This window comes from Nicotiana sylvestris, chromosome 9 (assembly GCF_000393655.2).
Source record: "Nicotiana sylvestris chromosome 9, ASM39365v2, whole genome shotgun sequence".
Taxonomy (NCBI): domain Eukaryota; kingdom Viridiplantae; phylum Streptophyta; class Magnoliopsida; order Solanales; family Solanaceae; genus Nicotiana; species Nicotiana sylvestris.
The window spans coordinates 114,639,945-114,659,727 of NC_091065.1; the positions used below are offsets into that span (position 1 = coordinate 114,639,945).

The window sequence follows — 19,783 nt, forward strand, 5'->3', positions numbered from 1 at the left end:
GTATTCTGCCCTCCACAAGTCTAGAGAAACAAACCCACCTCGTTTTTTTTCTTTCTAAGAACACCTCGGATTGGAATTCCATTTTTCTTTCATAAAAGAGAGTTATAAATACTGAATGAATCATGCAAGGTTTTCGGGGAATATTTTTTTTTTTTAAAATACTAGCTTCAAAAGTTTGGAGGGGAACCTTGGCGTAGCTAGGGGTGTACAAAGGAAACCGACAAACCGCACCAACCCGATAATCCGAGTCAAACCGAGAAAAAAAATCCGACTATGGTTTGGTTTGATTTGGTTTGGTGTTGAAAAAAAAAACCCGACCATAATTGGTTTGGTTTGGTTTTAACTAAAGAAAGTCAAACCGAAACCAAACCAACCCGACATTACATATATAGAAATTTTAGATATATTTAATATATAAATATAATTATTGTGATGTAATTTATAAATATTTCTTAAAAGATTTCATAGTTTTATCTTTTGAGGTATTATTTCAAGGTTGGACTTAGAACTTTTGAATGTTCTAATAAGTTTTATAGCCATTAACATTAGTAAATTAAGTAGTGCTAGCAAAAGCCCAAACCAAAATCAAATCAATATTAATGCTAACAAAAGATATTCAATTCAATACTATGAACGAAAATGTATTGAATATCTATTTTTTGTTTTGCAAAAATTTAGATAAAAATGCATGACATATTTTTATTTTTCCGTTAGCATTTAGTCATGTAATTAATACTCCCTTATTAGTCTACTTATTTTAGCATGACTTAGTACTTTTAGATTATGTTTATTTTTATTATGGCTTTTTAATTAGCAATATTTATATTACATAATTTTATTGTCTTTATTGTTGAATATTTTAGGATAATGCCATGACACATCTCATATTTTGTATTATTTTCTTGGAAAATACTTTATATAATTGTATCTTACTAGGACTAAAAAAATATTTTGAGCACAATTTATTTGTTTTGTTCTACGAAGATTTTACCGGAAAAAAAAAATCCGAAAAAACCCGAATAACCCGAAAAAAAACAAAAGTGAAAAACCCGAGTTTTATTGGTTTGGTTTGGTTTTTAGATTTAATAACCCGACACAATTGATTTGGTTTGGTAATTGTAAAATCCGAACCAACCCGACCTATGTACACCCCTAGGCGTAACTGGTAAAGTTGCTGCCATGTGACCAGGAGGTCACGGTTCGAGCCGTGGAAACAACCTCTTGCGGAAGTGCAGGGTAAGGCTACGTACAATAGACCCTTGTGGTCCGGCCCTTCCCCGGATCCCACGCATAGCGGGAGCTTAATGTACCTGACTGCTCTTTTTTTTTAGCTTCAAAAGTTTGATTACTTGGCTATACATACATACATGAGTATAGTACATGTCAACTATTACTCCTTGTGCAGATTATGGAGAATATACAAGGAAGCAGAAGACAAGAAGATACACACTGAGTAGCTCAACAGATCAGTACCAGTGGCTATAGTGACCATCTTGCTCCTCTCGAACATCTTGACAAGAAGAATCATGACAATTACATGTCCCACTTTGGTTTTTAGTTCATCAAGCGAACTGATCTTCATCCATTTTGGCCTCTCCTACATGGCAACATCAACTGATTGAAACTGGAGAACAAAACAGAAAACCCTATACCTACAAGCGCACATGTTTCGTGGTTGATGTATGCAAGATGCATTCATCTTCACAAGTTTACATGTTACAGCACCAATTTCTGGTCATTTGCAAACTAGACTAGAATTTCAAATCTCCAACGCTCGTATAGAGGGTCATAAGAGTAGCAGAACAAACGAAAGAATATTACTAGCTTTCACGAAACTTATGCTTCTTGTGATTATAACAATTTTCAACTGTTCAATTAAATCTTTAATACCTCTTTTGTTAGTCTTTTAGGGATATTCAGAGTAAAACCATGTTTGTTAGTACATTATGATTGAAAAGTGAACCATATTAGATCATGTGACATGGCTGCAATTCCAGCTTAAACAACTCTCTTCTAAAAAAAGTAGTTTCCATTTTGAAAGAGAACCATCATTTTTGCCATCTCCAGTTTTCTTCTACAGTAATCAAACAGGATTGAATAAACTGAAGTTTATGAAGAAGGCAACAATATATAGTGGAAGTATAAGAAACGTAAAATTGGTAAAGGGAATTGAGAAAGAAATAAGGTACATAAGTCAAGAAGATCCTGAGTGCGACTACCTTCAGAGCAAACATCCCAAACAAGGAAGACTGCTTGAGGGCACGATCACTGCTTGGATGCACATCAGGAGAGACATTAGTGATGAACAATCCATACAAGCCCATCCCAAATATTAACATCACGGTCCCAGCAAGATAAACATCTGCATTACAAGGATAGTAAACTCAGGAACACTTAAAGAAGATATTACACGTTTAGATGTAAGGTACTACACACCAGGTAAAGTGACATTTTGGTTGGAAGTTCTGCAACTTTTATGCAAGTGACAACTGAATATTCTTTCACAACCACAATTTTTATATAACTAGGCCGTGACATCAAGAGCAGTGCATCGAATCCATCGGAAAAAATACTTTGCGGATAATTTACAGGACAACCAGAGGAAGTTACAATAAAAGTGCAAGTGTACACCAACAAAGCCTGGAATAAGAGAAAGAGTAACAGGTCGTATACTGAAGCACCATAGACTCACTTTAAGGGAGATAAGAAAAGGATTTTCTATCCATCGTCTGAGAGATATTGAAGCACCGTAGATGACTCACATTAGGAGATGAGAAAAAGAATTTCTATCCTTCTTCCGAGGGATATTTCAGATGAATATCAGATTCTGGTGTAACTTTCAGAATTTTCCATACAGTTCTGAAGTGTGATAAGCTTTTTCTGGACTGATAAATTTTGCATATAATCTTCCACTGTAAGTGACACTAAGCTAGAAGACTGCGAGTAATCCAGATGATATAGCAGCAACTAACTCTAATGCCGTGAATTCAAGAGCAGTGCATTCAAACCAAGGTAGAGTTACTTCACGGATAATTTACAAGAAAACTAGAGGAGTATCAATAAAACAGAGTTAAATTTCAAAGTATACACCAACAAAGCTGGGAACATTAGAAAGAATAACAGGTTGTATTGAAGAATCATAGATGACTCACTTTAGGGAGATGAGAAAAAGAATTTATATCCATCGACTGAGATATATGATAGGAGCAAACCTGTTGTTGTATGTGAAAGAAAGAAAAGTCAAAGAGAGAAGACAAATGATAGGGGGAAGAATTCATCTTTGAATTCTTTTCTTATGACGTAAGCGCTTACGTCGGTAGGTTGAATTCTTTTCTTATAACGTAAGTGCTTATGTCGGCAAGTTGAATTCATTTCTTATAACGTAAGTGCTGTTACGCAACGCCTTCCTGATGATCTTTGGAAGGGCAACGTAAGGCTAAGCAACCGATGTCAGTGCGGTTGCTGTCCGCCAATGAGGTCCTCGCCGCACGCTAGACTAGATTGTCAGTGCCGTGCGGGAAAACCAATGTCGTGGGCAATTGCGGAAGCTTGAGAGAGAGAATTGAGTTTTGAATGATGATGATGATTTTATTGCTGAATGAAAATGATGATTACAATGATGTGGTGTCGAGGGGGAGAGACACCAGAAAATGCTGATTGAAATGTTTGATTGTTTGGTCCCCCTTAATAATGCTTAAAAAAAATAAACCAACATTACAAGACTAGTCCTAATAAAGCTGTAGAAGCACACTGAAATGAAAATGATGAAAACTAGTCTATGATTACAATGAAAAGGACTTAGATTATTACAAGGAAAAACTAAGTCCGATGGCAGCATCCTTGTCTTGCGGGTCAGGGTCTGCGCGCGCGTTGCTGTGGGCGCGCGCGACACTTGATGTGCTGGCCTGAGGCTGGGCACTGGTGCTTGGCATCAGGGTCTGTGCGCGAGGCGCTGTTGGAATGGGCCTGCAGCTGGGCGCTGGCGAGGCATCAGGATCTGCGCGCGCGGCATTGTCAGGGCGCGCGGCGCTGTTGTCAATGACCAGCCCTTGGGCGCTGGCGAGAGGCATCGGTGGGGCGACAGAGGCACATGCGCGCTTGTCACTTGGCGCAGCCAAGACCACGGGGCCGACCATGGCGCTAGGCATTGTGAGGCTTGCTAGGCCGCCATGGGGCGCGGCCAAGGGGTCATGGGGCATGTCTGGAAAGCAGCCCATGACATTCTCCCCCACCTGAGTTGGCGCCGTCCTCGGAGCCTTATGATGATGATGATGATGATGATGATTCTGATGGTTGTTGGATGGGAGGTCTGCGCCCCTCTGTTGTTTGAGCTTGCTGTTGTAGCGAAGCAATGATTTCATGCGGCTGACATGGAAGACTGGATGGATCTTCCACCAGGATGGAGTTTTGACCTGGTATGTGGACTTCCCAATGCGTTTTTCAATGGGCAGGGGCCCGATGTATTTTTGTTGCAGCCGAGGGTCATGGGTCCTTTCTGCAAACAAGTACTGCTTTGGGATGCGTAGCATTACTTTATCCCCTGGTTGATGTTGGGAAAAGCAACGCTTTTGTTCGGTGAACCTTTTTGCCCGCTCTTGGGCCCTGGTGAGATAGCTCCGCACTATCTCCATGTTGCGCTCCCATTCGCTCGAGAAGTTGGCAGCTCGAGGAGATTTCGGCATGGTTGATGCATTCACCGTCTGCGGGAGAAGCGGTTGCTGTCCGGTAACAATTTCAAAAGGGCTCTTGTTTGTATGATGGCTCTTTTGAGAATTGAAACACAGTTGAGCAGCATCCAGGAGCTTCACCCAATGCTTCTGTGATCCGGTTGCGAAGTTGCGGAGATATTCCTCCAGCATGTCATCGAACCGGTCTGTCTGGCCATCCGATGGTGGATGGATGTCTGTGTTGTGACTCAATGTTGACCCAAAGCACCTGAAGAGATGGGTCCAGAAGTTGCTAGTAAAGCGTGAGTCGCGCCTACTAACAATGTTTTTGGGCAGGCCCCAATGTTTGACAATGTGCGAGAAGAAGAGTCGAGCTGTATCTTCTGCTGAGATGTTTTGCGGGGCTGCTATGAAAGTTGCATAGTCTGAGAACTGATCTATGACAACCATGATGGATGCAAGATTGCCGACTTGGGGCAATCCCGTGATGAATCTGAGGGAAACACTTTCCCATGGTCTCTGAGGGACATGTAATGGCTTGCGAGGGTCCCGGCTGTGATGGGTGATCCGACTTGTCCTTGTGGCATGGCTGACAAGTCTTCACACGATGATGAGCGTCACCAGTCTTTTGAGGCCGATGACATGATGACTGATTGTTGCTGCGAAGGGTAGCCTGAACCTGAGGTTCATGTCTGTTGACTACCTTCTCCAACTGCATGGCCGAGATGTTTTCAGCGGCCATCTTTATGGGAAAGCATGGTATGGTGCAGGGCTTGGCCCCTTTTTCTCCCATCATCAGGAGCATGTTGGCATATGGTACTGGTATGGTGTTGGTTTGCCTCATGAAATCCAAACCCACTATGATGTCGAAGTCATCTATGATTGCGATGCGCAGGTCGATGCTTCCTTTGTATGGGCCAAGTTTCACTGGGACATTTGTAGCTGTTCCACCCAATGTCTGAGGTGGTGAGTTGATAGCCTTGACGCGGCCTTTGCTCTTTTGTACAACAAGACCTAGGCGCTCTACTTGTGTTGATGACAAGTAGTTGTGGGTGGCACCCGTGTCTATCAAGGCGTGAAGGGGCTTGCCGTTCACTTTCAATTCGACGAACATTAGGGTCCTCGCTTGTTTAGGAGGTCCTTCGTCCATCTTTTCTTTCCCTTTCCTGGTGATCGGGACTGATGTTTTCTTAGGAGGAGATGCACTGGTCCCCGCTAAGGCATGAGGGATAGAGCCAACAATTGCATTGAAGGCGCCTACCTGGTCGTCGTCTGATGAGTCTGATGTGTCTAGCTCACCCTCGACCGTCTGATGAGCATTGACCTTGATGTTTGGGCATTCATTGTTCCAATGTGCCCCGCCGCAATGACGGCATTCTGAAGGAGGCTTTCTCCCCTGATTGTTGTTGATGGATGCAGCACTGTTGCTGTTGGAGGGAGGAGTCTTAGTTTTGGATGCACTCCGATCTCCCCCACTTTTGCTTGGGCCACCATTGCTGGGATGGTGCCCGTTGAATCCCCCTCGGACAGACGGCTGGGGCCTGTCGTTCTGAGTTCCCAAATGATAGTCGCCAAGGCATTCTGCAGCTTGAATGGCCTTGGGCAGGGTGTCTACCCGTTGTCGCTGTAGTTCCATACGGGCATGAGGTTTCAAACCTTCTATGAATGCGAAGAGTTTGTCTTTGTCCCCCATGTCGCGTATGTTTAGCATGAGTGCGGAGAATTCGCGCACGTACTCCCTCACTGATCTGGTGTGGCGGAGGTCCCGTAGCTTTCTCCTGGAATTGTATTCCACATTTTCGGGAAAGAACTGCAGGCGTATGGCTACCTTCAATTCGTCCCATGTCTGAAGAGTATCTTCACCGGCCTTGATGGCTTCGTGTTTGACCCGCCACCAAAGTTTGGCATCGCCCTGAAGATACATGGCAGCAGTCGCTACCTTTTTGGATTCCTCCAAATGGCCCACGGCATCGAAGTATTGTTCGATGTCGAAGATGAAGTTTTCCACTTCTTTAGCATCCCGGGATCCGTCGTATGGCTTTGGCTCCGGTATCTTAAGCTTTTGTGGAATGGGGGTGAGGTCTGCTGCACCCCTGATGTGATGGTTGCCTTCTCGAAGTAGGCTCTGTAAGGCAGCATTGACAACGTTGAGCTTGTCTGTCAAGTCGTTTATGGTTTGCTGCATGGCAGTTAGTCTGTCTGCCTCATGTTGCTGATGGGCTAAATCGTCGGCACGCTCCTGTTGGAGGTCCTCAAATTTGCCATGAATATTGGCAGTTTCAATGGCTGCCGTTTGTCGGTCCTCGTCGGAGTCACGACTGATGTTTGCAATGTCATTTTCGGCCTGCCGCATTCGGCGGTCCAGGTCGTCCAACCTTTGCACTAGGTTGTTGCTTTGATCAGGCACCGTTTCTACGATGGGTCGTAATCGGTCAACCGTCTCTTCTAGGGATGCTAGACGCTCCCCATGATTCACCATGGTCAGAAATGGTGATGATGGCAAATGTTTTCCCTCGTCCGATGTCGAGCCTAGGCTCTGATACCAACTGTTACGCAACGCCTTCCTGATGATCTTTGGAAGGGCAACGTAAGGCTAAGCAACCGATGTCAGTGCGGTTGCTGTCCGCCAATGAGGTCCTCGCCGCACGCTAGACTAGATTGTCAGTGCCGTGCGGGAAAACCAATGTCGTGGGCAATTGCGGAAGCTTGAGAGAGAGAATTGAGTTTTGAATGATGATGATGATTTTATTGCTGAATGAAAATGATGATTACAATGATGTGGTGTCGAGGGGGAGAGACACCAGAAAATGCTGATTGAAATGTTTGATTGTTTGGTCCCCCTTAATAATGCTTAAAAAAAATAAACCAACATTACAAGACTAGTCCTAATAAAGCTGTAGAAGCACACTGAAATGAAAATGATGAAAACTAGTCTATGATTACAATGAAAAGGACTTAGATTATTACAAGGAAAAACTAAGTCCGATGGCAGCATCCTTGTCTTGCGGGTCAGGGTCTGCGCGCGCGTTGCTGTGGGCGCGCGCGACACTTGATGTGCTGGCCTGAGGCTGGGCACTGGTGCTTGGCATCAGGGTCTGTGCGCGAGGCGCTGTTGGAATGGGCCTGCAGCTGGGCGCTGGCGAGGCATCAGGATCTGCGCGCGCGGCATTGTCAGGGCGCGCGGCGCTGTTGTCAATGACCAGCCCTTGGGCGCTGGCGAGAGGCATCGGTGGGGCGACAGAGGCACATGCGCGCTTGTCACTTGGCGCAGCCAAGACCACGGGGCCGACCATGGCGCTAGGCATTGTGAGGCTTGCTAGGCCGCCATGGGGCGCGGCCAAGGGGTCATGGGGCATGTCTGGAAAGCAGCCCATGACATTGCTTACGCAGGGCATTCAAATGCCTATAAAAGGGGTATGCATTTTCACTTGCAAATGATCCCTCAACTTCTTCTTTCTCTTCAATTAATAAAGAGCTATTCTTTGCGTGGCTGTGGAGTAGGCAAAAATTACTGAACCACGTAAATCTTGTCTTGTGCAATTTATTGATTTTCTCTTTTAAATATTTTTTCCCTTCTATTATCCTGACGCGCTTCCCAATAACTGGTATCAGAGCACAGACAGTGTAACTCTGGCAGAAAAGCACGGTATTGGTGCATGTACTATTCACAAGAATAGTGCAACACTATTGATCATCATTACTAACATTATTCATTAATAGTGATATATTCACCAATTTTTGTGTGAAAATGGCATCGGAAGAAGGGAAGGTTAAGATTGACAAGTTCAATGGCAAAGATTTTGGATTCTGAAAAATGCAAATAGAGGGCTATTTGTACCAGAAAAAATTACACTTACCTCTGACCGAGGTAAAAACCAGAGAATATGGCCAAAGCGGATTGGGATCTATTAGATCGTCAAGCTCTTGGTGTGATTCGTTTGACGCTAACACGAAATGTGGCGTTTAACATCATTATCGAAAAGACCATTGCATACCTGATGAAGGCGTTATCAAATATATACGAGAAGTCATCTGCTTCAAACAAAGTCTATTTGATGTGTCGATTGTTCAACTTAAAGATGATAGAAGGTGGATCTGTCACGGAACATATCAATGAGTTTAATATAATATTTTTTTCAATTGAGTTCTGTTAATATAACATTTGATGACGAAGTCACGACATTGATTCTACTATCATCTCTACCGGAGAGTTGGTATGCAACGGTAACTGCAGTTAACAGTTCATCGGGAAGTACCAAACTCAAATTGAATGATATTAGAGACTTGGTTCTAAGTGAAGATATTTGCCGAAGAGAATCAAGTGATTCCCCAGGATCTGCTTTTAATACCGAAAGCATGGGGAAAAGCAACCAAAGAGGACAAAGTCATGGTCGTGGCAGATCAAAGTCAAGGAGAGAGGGCAATCAAAAGAAAGAAGAGTCAAAAGAGAAGAAAAATAATAGGTGGAAGAATTCATCTTTAATTTTTTTTTCTTATGACGTAAGCTCTTACGTCAGCAGGTTGAATTATTTTCTTATGACATAAGCGCTTATGTCGGCATGTTGAATTCTTTTCTTATGACGTAAGTGCTTACATCGGCATGACATTCAAATGCCTATAAAAGGTGTGTGCATTTTTATTTGCAGATCATCTATCAACTTCTTTTTTCTCTTCAATTAATAAAGAGTTATTCTTTGTGCGGCCGTGGAGAAGGCAAAATTTGTTGAACCACGTAAATCTTGTCTTGTCTTGTTCAATTTATTACTTTTCTCTTTTAAATATTTTTTCCCTTCTATTAGTCTGACACGCTTCCCAACAAGATATTCAGATGAATATCAGATTTTGGTGTAAATATCAGAATATCCCATACAATTCTAAACTGTTGATAAGCTTTATTCTCGACTGATAAATTTTGTATATAGTCTTCCACTAGAAAGTGACACTAAGCTAGATATGTTGGGAAGCATGTCAGACTAATAGAATGGAAAAATATTTAAAAGAAAAAAGCAATAAATTGCACAAGACAAGATTTACGTGGTTCAGCAATTTTTGTCTATTCCACGGTCACACAAAAAATAGCTCTTTATTAATTGAAGAGAAAGAAGAAGTTGGGGGATGATCAACAAACGAAAATGCAGACCCCTTTTATAGGCATTTGAATGTCCTGCCGACGTAAGCACTTACGTCATAAGAAAAGAATTCAATCTGCCGACGTAAGCGCTTACGTCATAAGAAAATAATTCAAAAATGAATTCTTCTGCCTATCATTTTTCTTCTCTCTTTGACTTTTCTTTCTTTTGGTTTGTCTACTTTTCTTTCTTTCACATACAATAACAGATTGGCTCCTATCAATCTCCCCCTCAAACCTATGTTACATTAAGAAAGAAAATTTAAAAAAAGGATTTGCTATTCTCTGATGGTGCTTTCACGCTATCAGTCTTGAAGGCTAACTGAGGCAGTGCACAGCCTCAGTTTGTCAATACCGACAACTTTGGTCAACATGTCTGGCGGGTTCTTTGATCCTGGTATTTTTTTCAGGGAAAGAGTTCTTTCACTTATCAACTCTCTGATATGATGATACCTCAATTGGATATGTGCTTTGATCTTGCATGAAATACTGGATTCTTGGCAAGATGAATTGCATTCTGGCTATTGCTGAAAAGCTCACAATTGTCCTGCTCTTTACCTAGCTCTTTAAGAAAATTCTTAAGCCAAATCATCTCTTTTCCAGCTTCTGAAATTGCCATGTACTCTGCTTCAGTGGTGGATAGAGCAACACTTTTCTGAAGTCTGGACATCCAGCTAACAAAAGTACCACCCAAGGTGAACACGTAGCATGTGGTACTTTTTCGACTATCCAGATCGCCGCCTAAATTTGCATCAGCAAAACCTTGTAAGATAATATTGTTCTTTTTAAAACAAAGTGTCATACCTGAGGTGCCTATGAGATATCGCAATATCCATTTTACATCTTCCCAATGCTCCTTTCCTGGATCTAACATGTATCTACTGACAACTCCAACCGCATGGGTTATGTCAAGTCTAGTGCAAACCATATCATACATCAAACTTCCTACTGCTGAAGCATATGGAACTTTGGACATGTACTTACTTTCTTCATTTGTCTTAGGTGATTGGTCCTTCCACTGATTAAGATGGCTTCCGAGTGGAGTGCTTCTGATCTTTGCATCATGAAGAGTGAACCTGCTTAGTACCTTCTGTATGTACTTTTCTTGAGACAATTTTAAGGTTCCTTCATACTTGTTTCTGTTAATCCTCATATCAAGCATTTGCTTGGCTGTTTCTAAGTCTTTCATTTCAAACTCCTCTACCAGTTGTTGCTTAACCCTGTTGATCTCATTTATGCTAGATCCTGCAATTGGCATATCATCAACGTACAACAGTAAAATGATATAGGATTCATCAAAAATTTTGATATAACAACAATGGTCCATCTCACATCGTGTGAAACTATTATTAAGCATGAATCCATCAAATTTCGTGTACTATTATCAAGAAGCTTGTTTCAAATCATACAAACTCTTCTTCAACTTATACGCAAGGTTTTCTTTTCCAGAAACTTGAAAACCTTCAGGTTGCTTCATGTCGATGTCTTCTTCAAGGTCAACAAGCAAGATAGCAGTTTTAACATCTAGTTGCTCCAAATATAAATTTTTAGCAACTACGATACTTAGCACTAACCTGATAGTAGTTAATTTGACTACAGGAGAGAAGATCTCGGTGTAGTCAATTCCTTCCTTCTGCTAAAAGCCTTTTACTACTAATCGTGTTTTGTACCTCTTCTTACCATCATACTCTTCCTTGACTCTGTACACCCACTTGTTCTGCAATGTCTTCTTTCCTTTTGGTAACTATGTAAGTATCCATGTTTTATTCTTTTGAAGAGAATTCATCTCTTCTTTCATGGCTAGCTTCCATTTATCAAAGTCTTCCTGCCTTTGAGAAGCTAACTCTCTTTTGTTTCCCGTAAATGCAATCTTCGCACAAACCTAATTCAACATGTTTTAGGTTTGACAACTTTTCTTTGGATGCCAACAACTTCATGCCTTTCTCACTCATATGCCCGAGCCTCCTGTGCCACAATGTTGTATCACGACCACGATCAACTGTTGCTATAGTATCTTGTATTGCAGTTGCATACAGTGTTCCCTTCTTGAAGCCTCGTGCCATAAACAAATTTCCTTTGGTTAACTTTCATGATCTGTTACCGAATGCTGTTGTATATCCTTCAGTGTCAATCTGACCTATAGATATCAGATTTTTCTTGAGGCCAGGAACATGTCAAACATTTTGCAATTTCCATAGCGTGCCTTGTGAAGTCCTTATATGAACTTCACCTTTCCCGACAATGTCCAAAGGTTCCCCGTCTACTAGATAAACTTTCCCGAATTTTCTAGCAATACAATTATGCAATAATTCTTTACATGATGTAGAGTGAAAGGAGGCACCTGAGTCTAGAATCCAAGATTCGACTAGACTGTCTTGCACAACAAATTAGTGCATTACCGACTTGTTCAACAATCACATTTGCTGAATTTTCTTCCTTCTTCTTCTTTAGTTCTCTGCATTGACTACTGTTGTGACCCTTTTTATCGCAATTCTAACAAGTAATGTCCTTGTGATTTTTGGATTTCCCTCTTCTCCTTGACTTTGATTTGCCATGACCATGATTTTGTCCTCTTTGATTGTTTCTCCCCCTACGTTCGGTATTAAATTGAGATCATGGGGAATCACTTGATTCTCTTCGGCGAAGATCTTCGCTTAGAACCAAGTCTCTAATATCATTCAATTTGAGTTTGGTACTTCCCGATGAACTACTAATTGCAGTTACCGTTGCAGACCAACTCTCCGGTACAGATGATAGTAGAATCACTGCCATGACTTCGTCATCGAATGTTACATTAACAGAACTCAATTGAGTTAATATTATATTAAACTCATTGATATGTTCCGTGACAGATCCACCTTCTATCATCTTTAAGTTGAACAATCGACACATCAAATAGACTTTATTTGAAGCAAATGGCTTCTCGTACATATTTGATAATGCTTTCATTAGGCCTGCAGTGGTCTTTCGTTAATAATGTTAGACGTTGCATCTCGTGTTAGCGTCAAACGAATCACACCAAGAGCTTGACAATCTAATAGATCCCAATCAGCTTTGGCCATATTCTCTGGTTTTATCTCGATCAGAGGTAAGTATAAGTTTTTGTGGTACAAATAATCCTCTATTTGCATTTTCCAGAATCCAAAATATTTGTCATTGAACTTGTCAATCTTAAGCTTCCCTTCTTCTAATGCAATTTTTCACAAAAAAAATTATGTGAATAGTGCGTGTGAATAGTAACGGCGAATACTATTTCGTGTAAGAAAAAATATCCCAACCGTATAAGGTAGACAACAATCACTATTGGTGAATGTACTATCACTATTAATGAATAGCATTCGCAATGATGATCAATAGTGTCGCACTATTCTTGTGAATAGTACATGCACCAATACCGTACTTTTCTACCAGAATTACACTGTGTGTGCTCTGATATTAGTTGTTGGGAAGCGTGTGAGGCTAATAGAAGGAAAAATTATTTAAAAGAGAAAAGAAATAAATTGCACAAGACAAGACAAGATTTACGTGATTCAGCAATTTTTGCCTACTCCATGACCACACAAAGAATATCTCTTTATTAATTGAAGAGAAAGAAGAAGTTGTGGGATGATCTGCAAATGAAAATGCAGACCTTTTTTATAGGCATTTGAATGCCCTACCGACGTAAGGGCTTACGTCACAAGAAAAGAATTCAACCTGCAGACGTAAGCACTTACGTCATAAGAAAAGAATTCAACCTGCCGACGTAAGCGCTTACGTCATAAGAAAAGAATTCAAAGATAGAATTCTTCCACCTATCATTTTTCTTCTCTCTTTGACTTTTCTTTCTTTTGTTTTGTCTATTTTTCTTTCTTTCACATACAACAACAGGTTTGCTCCTATCAAGATAGTGAGAATAATATTAGATAAAATAGCAGCAAATAACTCTAATGAAAAGGAAAACTATTAAGGCAGGATAGGATGGGATAGCATATGTACTGGGATTTTGCCCAAATAATTTCAAAGGACCAGTAGTCATCAAAAGAGAGGTCATTAAAGATCCATTGAAATGCAATCATTGACTGTCTTCCCTCACTGAGGTGCTCTTCTACTATTTTCTGATTACAAGCAGCATGATCATTCAGAAACTCACCTATAGCTTCAACCAATCGCAGAACCATTTGTCCTGTGTGAATTCCTTTGACACAGCTGCTCCAATAAACTTTGTAAGCGTCAACAATGTAGACACAACCCTACAAAAGAGAGTTTAACTGTATGAACAACTCATAGAACCGGTAAAAATGGCAGTATCTCCTTTCCTGATGATGATATGCATAAGAATGAAGAATAAGATGCAGATTAGCAAGGATTAAGCGTATGAACCAAAACCAATGTTTTATGCCTTAAAACACTAGAGAAATGCTTTTAAGAACGAATGTACCTAAATAAATAATTAGCCGAGGATAACTATATTGCACTTAAGTAAACTATGGTCAGAGAATTAACTGATTGTAGAGGTTAAGATAGAGTTGCCCAACAGATGAAGGATAAACAGTATATTACATCTGCCACTTCATCATTTGATATATTGGTGCTATAAGCTAGTGAAAGACTACAAATTTTTGAAATGCAGCAGAAATGAGCACGAATAGGACTTCGGAAGTGGATTAGGAATAACCGACTCCCGTAGATACTATGTTTTCTATCGATGCAAGTGTATGATAACTGATCAAGAATTACAAGTATTAATGTTAGTCTGATTCTCAACAAGCCATTTTCATCAAGAAGTTTCACATACCTAATCACCCTTTAGCATGTAAAGATCAAATAAAATCTATGAACCAACATCTTGTCAGTTTATAGATTATCTATTTTCTAGAAACAACAAGTGCACTAAAGTATACAAGTTCATGCCTTAATTACAGACTTAAAAAGAAGTCTTGCCGTCATAAATTTAACCAGGAAACACAAAAATATAAACTTTAAACACCTATAGCAGATGATATCCATATATTTTCGAACTTCACATTGAAAAAAATAAGGGAATGCTTGAAAAAGGAATTACATTGAGGAAGCAGAGCAGAGAACCAGCCAATGAACCTCCGATAGCAAGGAGTGCCAGAAAACGGAAGTCAAATATTGCCTGCTCAAATACAGATGCGCAGTGAGCAAGAGATAATATGAAGCATACATCAGTTTTCCACTCATATTAAACAGATATCAATATTAGAACTCAATTCAGTATCAATTCTTGATACCACCCCAAAGGATAGAACAAACCATATCACTCTCCAAAGTCCAAACCTCAAGAATTATCTTCTGGTTGACAAACTAATAGGCTTTGTAAGCACGGTCACCAATTCAAGCAGATTAGTATTTATTCTTTCTTTGACCGAATAGATTTAAAACCTCATAATAATACTATAACTCTGTATTAATTCTTTAGACCCCCCAAAAAGAATGAAACCCACAACATCCTCTAATCCTCAAGAATTAGACAGTAAATAAACAAACAAATACTAGTAATAAGTACTATCAAGAAAGAGCAAAAAGATCAAATTTGTACCCTTTCAATAGCTGATTCGGTGTGCTGAACAAATCTAATAACTGGGTTTCCATTAGGATTTGCCAAAGCATAGTTGAATCCAGTATCCGGGATTTTAGAAGACTCAACAAAGGGAACTTTTGGTGGAGAATTAGTTGAGGATAATACACTCCCACTTTGTGTGGATGAAGATGATTCATGAGAAGGCGTAGCTGATGATGATGCAAATAAAGTAGGCAAACGTCTGTAATTTCTTGGAACTTGAAGGTTAGAGATGGAAAATGATACGTGCGCAACTGAAACTGAACTTAATGAAGCCATTGCAGCTGATCACAGAGATAATAAAATTGAGATATTTTTGTGAAGAAGAGTTGGAACTGCGTTTCTCAATCAGGCTTTGGCGCGTAGTAGTAAGAGTAAGCCACTTGGTTTGTGCTTCCGTTTTCTTTGTTGGAACAGGAACCTATTAAGTTAAAAATTAAATTACTTAATTGCCCTTTAAAAACCTAAAAATACCAAGCTTACAAAGAAAATTGAAAAACCCAATCTTAGCCAAGGACGCATTGCAAAATTAAAAGACACAACGCTTAGGCCTACTAAAAACTCCAGGTTACCCGATGCTTCAGATTTGAAAAAGAGACATGATTGTTATTGAAGTTGTTCCTCCCTGCCTTGTTCTTCTTCTCCACAAAACAGTATTTTGGGGGTTTTAAGGCAAAACATCCAAACAAACTTAAGGTAAACGATTATGTTTCTTTGTGCTCAATTTTTAAAGAAGGATTGTGCTTTCTTCATTCTTCTAATTCAGTTTGAGATTATTGTGTTCTGACTTTTAGAAGTTCAGTATATGTGCGTGCGTATATTTTGTTCTTTGGATGGGTATCCGGATTGAGATGAGAAGTTACTATTCAGTTAGGTGTCTAATGGTTGAACCAGTGTATTATAAAAAAACGTTTTTTCCAAACTATTTTTTTAATGATGGTTTGGGCTATGAAATATATTCTGGTTGTTTGCTATTTTATAAAAAAATTTAACACAATATGGATTCGCAAAAGATTGATTAAAGTAGTTTTTCCTAATTATTAGTTCCAACATTCTTTTGTTATGCTGTATTTGATTCTTCTTTAGTTTCAAAAAAATGGTTGGAAATGTAGGAGATGAAATTAATGACTCACAACACTTTTGGTTGCAACTATTAATAATTAAATAGGGGCAATGCAATGTAACGATCCGACCAGTCGTTTTGGGCTTTTGCACTTTGCTCTTCAGTTCTCGGGCATGACTTATCCTGTGTGGTATATTATGACTTATGTAAATTATTGGTGTTGGGTTTCAGGTTAATCAGAATAAATTTGGAAGAACAGTCTCAGTTGAAAGCTTAAAATTTGAAAGATTTGACTTGTTTGTATTTGATCTCGGATTGGAATTTTTATGATTTGGTTAGCTCTGTTAGGTGATTTGGAACTTAGGAGCGTGATCGGAATACATGTTGGAAGTACGTGGAAGATTTAGGCTTGAATTGGCGAAATTGAAATTTTGGCGTTTTCCGGTTGATATGCGAGATTTTGATATAAATGTCGGAATGAAATTCTGAGAGTTGCAGTAGCTTTGTTGTGTCATTTGGGATGTGTGTGCAAAATTTCATGTCATTCGGACGAGGTTTGATAGACTTTTTGATCAAAAACATAATTTAAGAGTTCTTGGAGTTCTTATGCTTAAATCCTATGTTAATTTGGTGATTTGATGTTGTTGTGAGCGTTCCAAAGTTTTGAACAAGTTTGAACGATGTCATGGGATGTGTTGGTACAATTGGTTTGAAGTTCCGAGAGTTCCGTGTAGGTTCCGGAATGTTTTAGGCCGAAAATCATAGCTGTAGCAGGTCCAGAAGGGTTGCAGGCCTCAGAACTCACCCGCGCGGTCCGCACAAAATGAACTGCGTCCGCGGTATGTGTTGTGTGGACCGTACAAAATGAAGTGCGGCTGCGATGAGGAACATTTCGCTGGTCCTACTTCGGAAGCTCATATCTTTTGATATACAAGGAATTTTGAGATGATTCAAAAATAAAAGTTGTTGCCCAGAAAGGTAAAAATATCGCAATTTATAAATCTGTAGCCAAAGTTATGGCCAAAATACTAAAGCCTATCATTGTAGAGGAAAACTTGTGCGGCCGCAGTCGTTTTTGTGCGGACCGCACTGGTTTTGTGCGGTCCGCAGAGCTAGAAATCTATGAGGTACTCTATAAATACGAGGTTTTAGGTTTTATTTGATATTTTGACCTAGAGAGCTCGGATTTTGGCGATTTTTCGAAGGTTTTTCAAGAAATTCATCGTGGTAAGTGATTCTAACTCAGATTTGGCTAGAGTACATGAATCTATCATTGAATTCATCATTTAATTCATGATTTGGGATGGAATTTGGGAAGAAATTGTAAAATCATTCAAAAATGTAAAAGAATGATTTGAAGGACCAAATAGTATCGGAATTGGATAATTTTCATATGGTTAGACTCGTAAGAGTATAAAAATTCTAGTTTTGTGAATTTTGTCAAATTCCGAGATGCGGGCCCGGAGGGTCGGGTTTGACCAATTTCGGGGGATTTTGTGGTAATTTGATTATTTTCAAATGTGCTTTGTTCCCTTAGCATATTTTGATGGTTTGGTACTGATTTCGGCTAGATTTGGAGCATCCGGAGGCCGATTCGAGAGGCAAAGGCATTGCGGGCTAGAGTTCGGACCGAGTAGAGGTGAGTAATAATTGTAAATGATGTTCTGAGGGTTTGAAACCCCGGATTGCACATCGTATTGCTATATTGAGGTGAGGCACACGCTTGACGACAAACGTGGGGTCGTGTACTATTGGGGATGGTGACTTGGTCCGTCCCGATTGATGATTTTACCGCGTATTTGACTGAAACTTATTTGTTATCATCATGTTTTGGGCTGATTGTCATATTTGGGTTTCGTGCCAACTATTTGAACCCTTCAGGGATTTTTATTATTATTTCCTCACTGCTTTGACTTATTAATTGAACTCAGTCATGTTATTTTCCACTGTTTTACTACTCAGCCATTTGTTACTCTGTTTTGAGACTTAAATGATATTTTAAATGATGTTTTGGGCTGAGAAACACTGTTTTACTAATGCCCGAGGGGCTTGTGAGTATTTTGACTAAGTAAGGCCGAGGGCCTAGTTGTGAGGAAACACTAATACTGATTGAGGCCAAGGGCCTGAGATATGTACGCCACGAGGTGGCTTGTTGATATTGTTTATGAGTCTGAGGGCCTGAGATATATACGCCACGAGGTGGCTTGATTGATATGAGTCTGAGGGCCTAGATTTGATGCCACGAGATGGCTTGATATTGCACTTGGACCGTAAGGGGCCCCTCCTGGAGTTTGTACACCCTCAGTGAGTGCGGGTACCCATTGTGATGTGAGACATAGCCCGAGGGGCTGATATTGTTCTATGTGATAGCCCGGGGGACTGGTATTGTTCTATGTGATAGCCCGAGGGGCTGGTATTGTTCTATATGATTGCCCGAAGGGTTGGTACCGTTCTATGTGATTGCCCGAGGGGCTGATATTGTTCTGAGATATTGACCGAGGGGCGGAGTTGTTGATATTGTGCCCAAGGGGCAAACCTTTATATGTTTATCTTTCATATTTACTTGTCATTTTACCTGTTAAACTATGGTATTTGTGCCCGAGAGGCAGATTTCTGTGCTTATCTAGACTAACTGTTTTTGGCATTCATTTGTGTAACTCTTGGAAAAGTCATTTTCAAAGAAGTTTAAACTGAGCCAAAATATTCTAAAGAGATTTTACAGCTTCACTTTTGAACTGCTTCTATACAAGATCTTGGTATGCTTTACGTGATTTCTTGCCTTCAGTCTTTAATTACATTTGTTACTCACTGAGTTAGAGTACTCACTTTACTCCCTACACCTTGTGTGCAGATTTAGGTATTTATACACCCGGTAGCGGGTTTTGGCTGATCGGAGGCAGAGTCATCGGAGTTTAGCAAGGTAGTTGTCGGCGTTCGCAGCACTGCTTCTCTCTCTTCATTTCATTAGTCTATATTTGTACACCTCAGACCTTCAGTTGTATTTATACCCTAATAGATGCTCGTGACTTGTGACACCCCGGTTAGTGCTGTGTCGGGGTGGATTTCTGCATTGTTATCTATATTTCCGCTATTCAGTATTATGTAAACCATGTTTAGACTATATTTGTGTTGATTAACTATTTTAAAAGGCGAATAGGGTTGAACTGGCTGGCCTTGTCTTCACGAGAGGCGCCATCACGATCGGGTTCAGGATTAGGGTCGTGACAGTTGGTATCAGAGACTAGGTTACATAGGTCTCACGAGTCATGAGCAGGTTTAGTAGAGTCTCGCGGATCGGTACAGAGACGTCTGTATTTATCCTCGAGAGACTGCAGAACCTTTAGGAAGAACTTCACATT

The 19,783-nt window shown here is 40.3% G+C and overlaps 1 protein-coding gene and 1 long non-coding RNA gene across 2 annotated transcripts; one reads left to right on the forward strand and one right to left on the reverse strand.

Moving 5' to 3' along the window:
* Positions 1–1,364: 1,364 nt before the first annotated feature.
* Positions 1,365–16,057, reverse strand: LOC104231678 (uncharacterized). Its single transcript, XM_009784714.2, has 6 exons — positions 15,934–16,057; positions 15,341–15,782; positions 14,840–14,917; positions 13,928–14,027; positions 2,220–2,362; positions 1,365–1,597 (listed from the first exon to the last, which is right to left on the reverse strand). The coding sequence occupies exons 2-6, from the start codon at positions 15,638–15,640 to the stop codon at positions 1,391–1,393; spliced, it is 828 nt and encodes a 275-aa protein (XP_009783016.1). The 5' UTR covers positions 15,641–15,782; positions 15,934–16,057; the 3' UTR covers positions 1,365–1,390.
* Positions 15,933–19,545, forward strand: LOC138876858 (uncharacterized). Its single transcript, XR_011402169.1, has 2 exons — positions 15,933–16,057; positions 19,276–19,545. It is a non-coding gene; the product is annotated as an uncharacterized lncRNA (long non-coding RNA).
* The last annotated feature ends 238 nt before the right edge of the window (positions 19,546–19,783 follow it).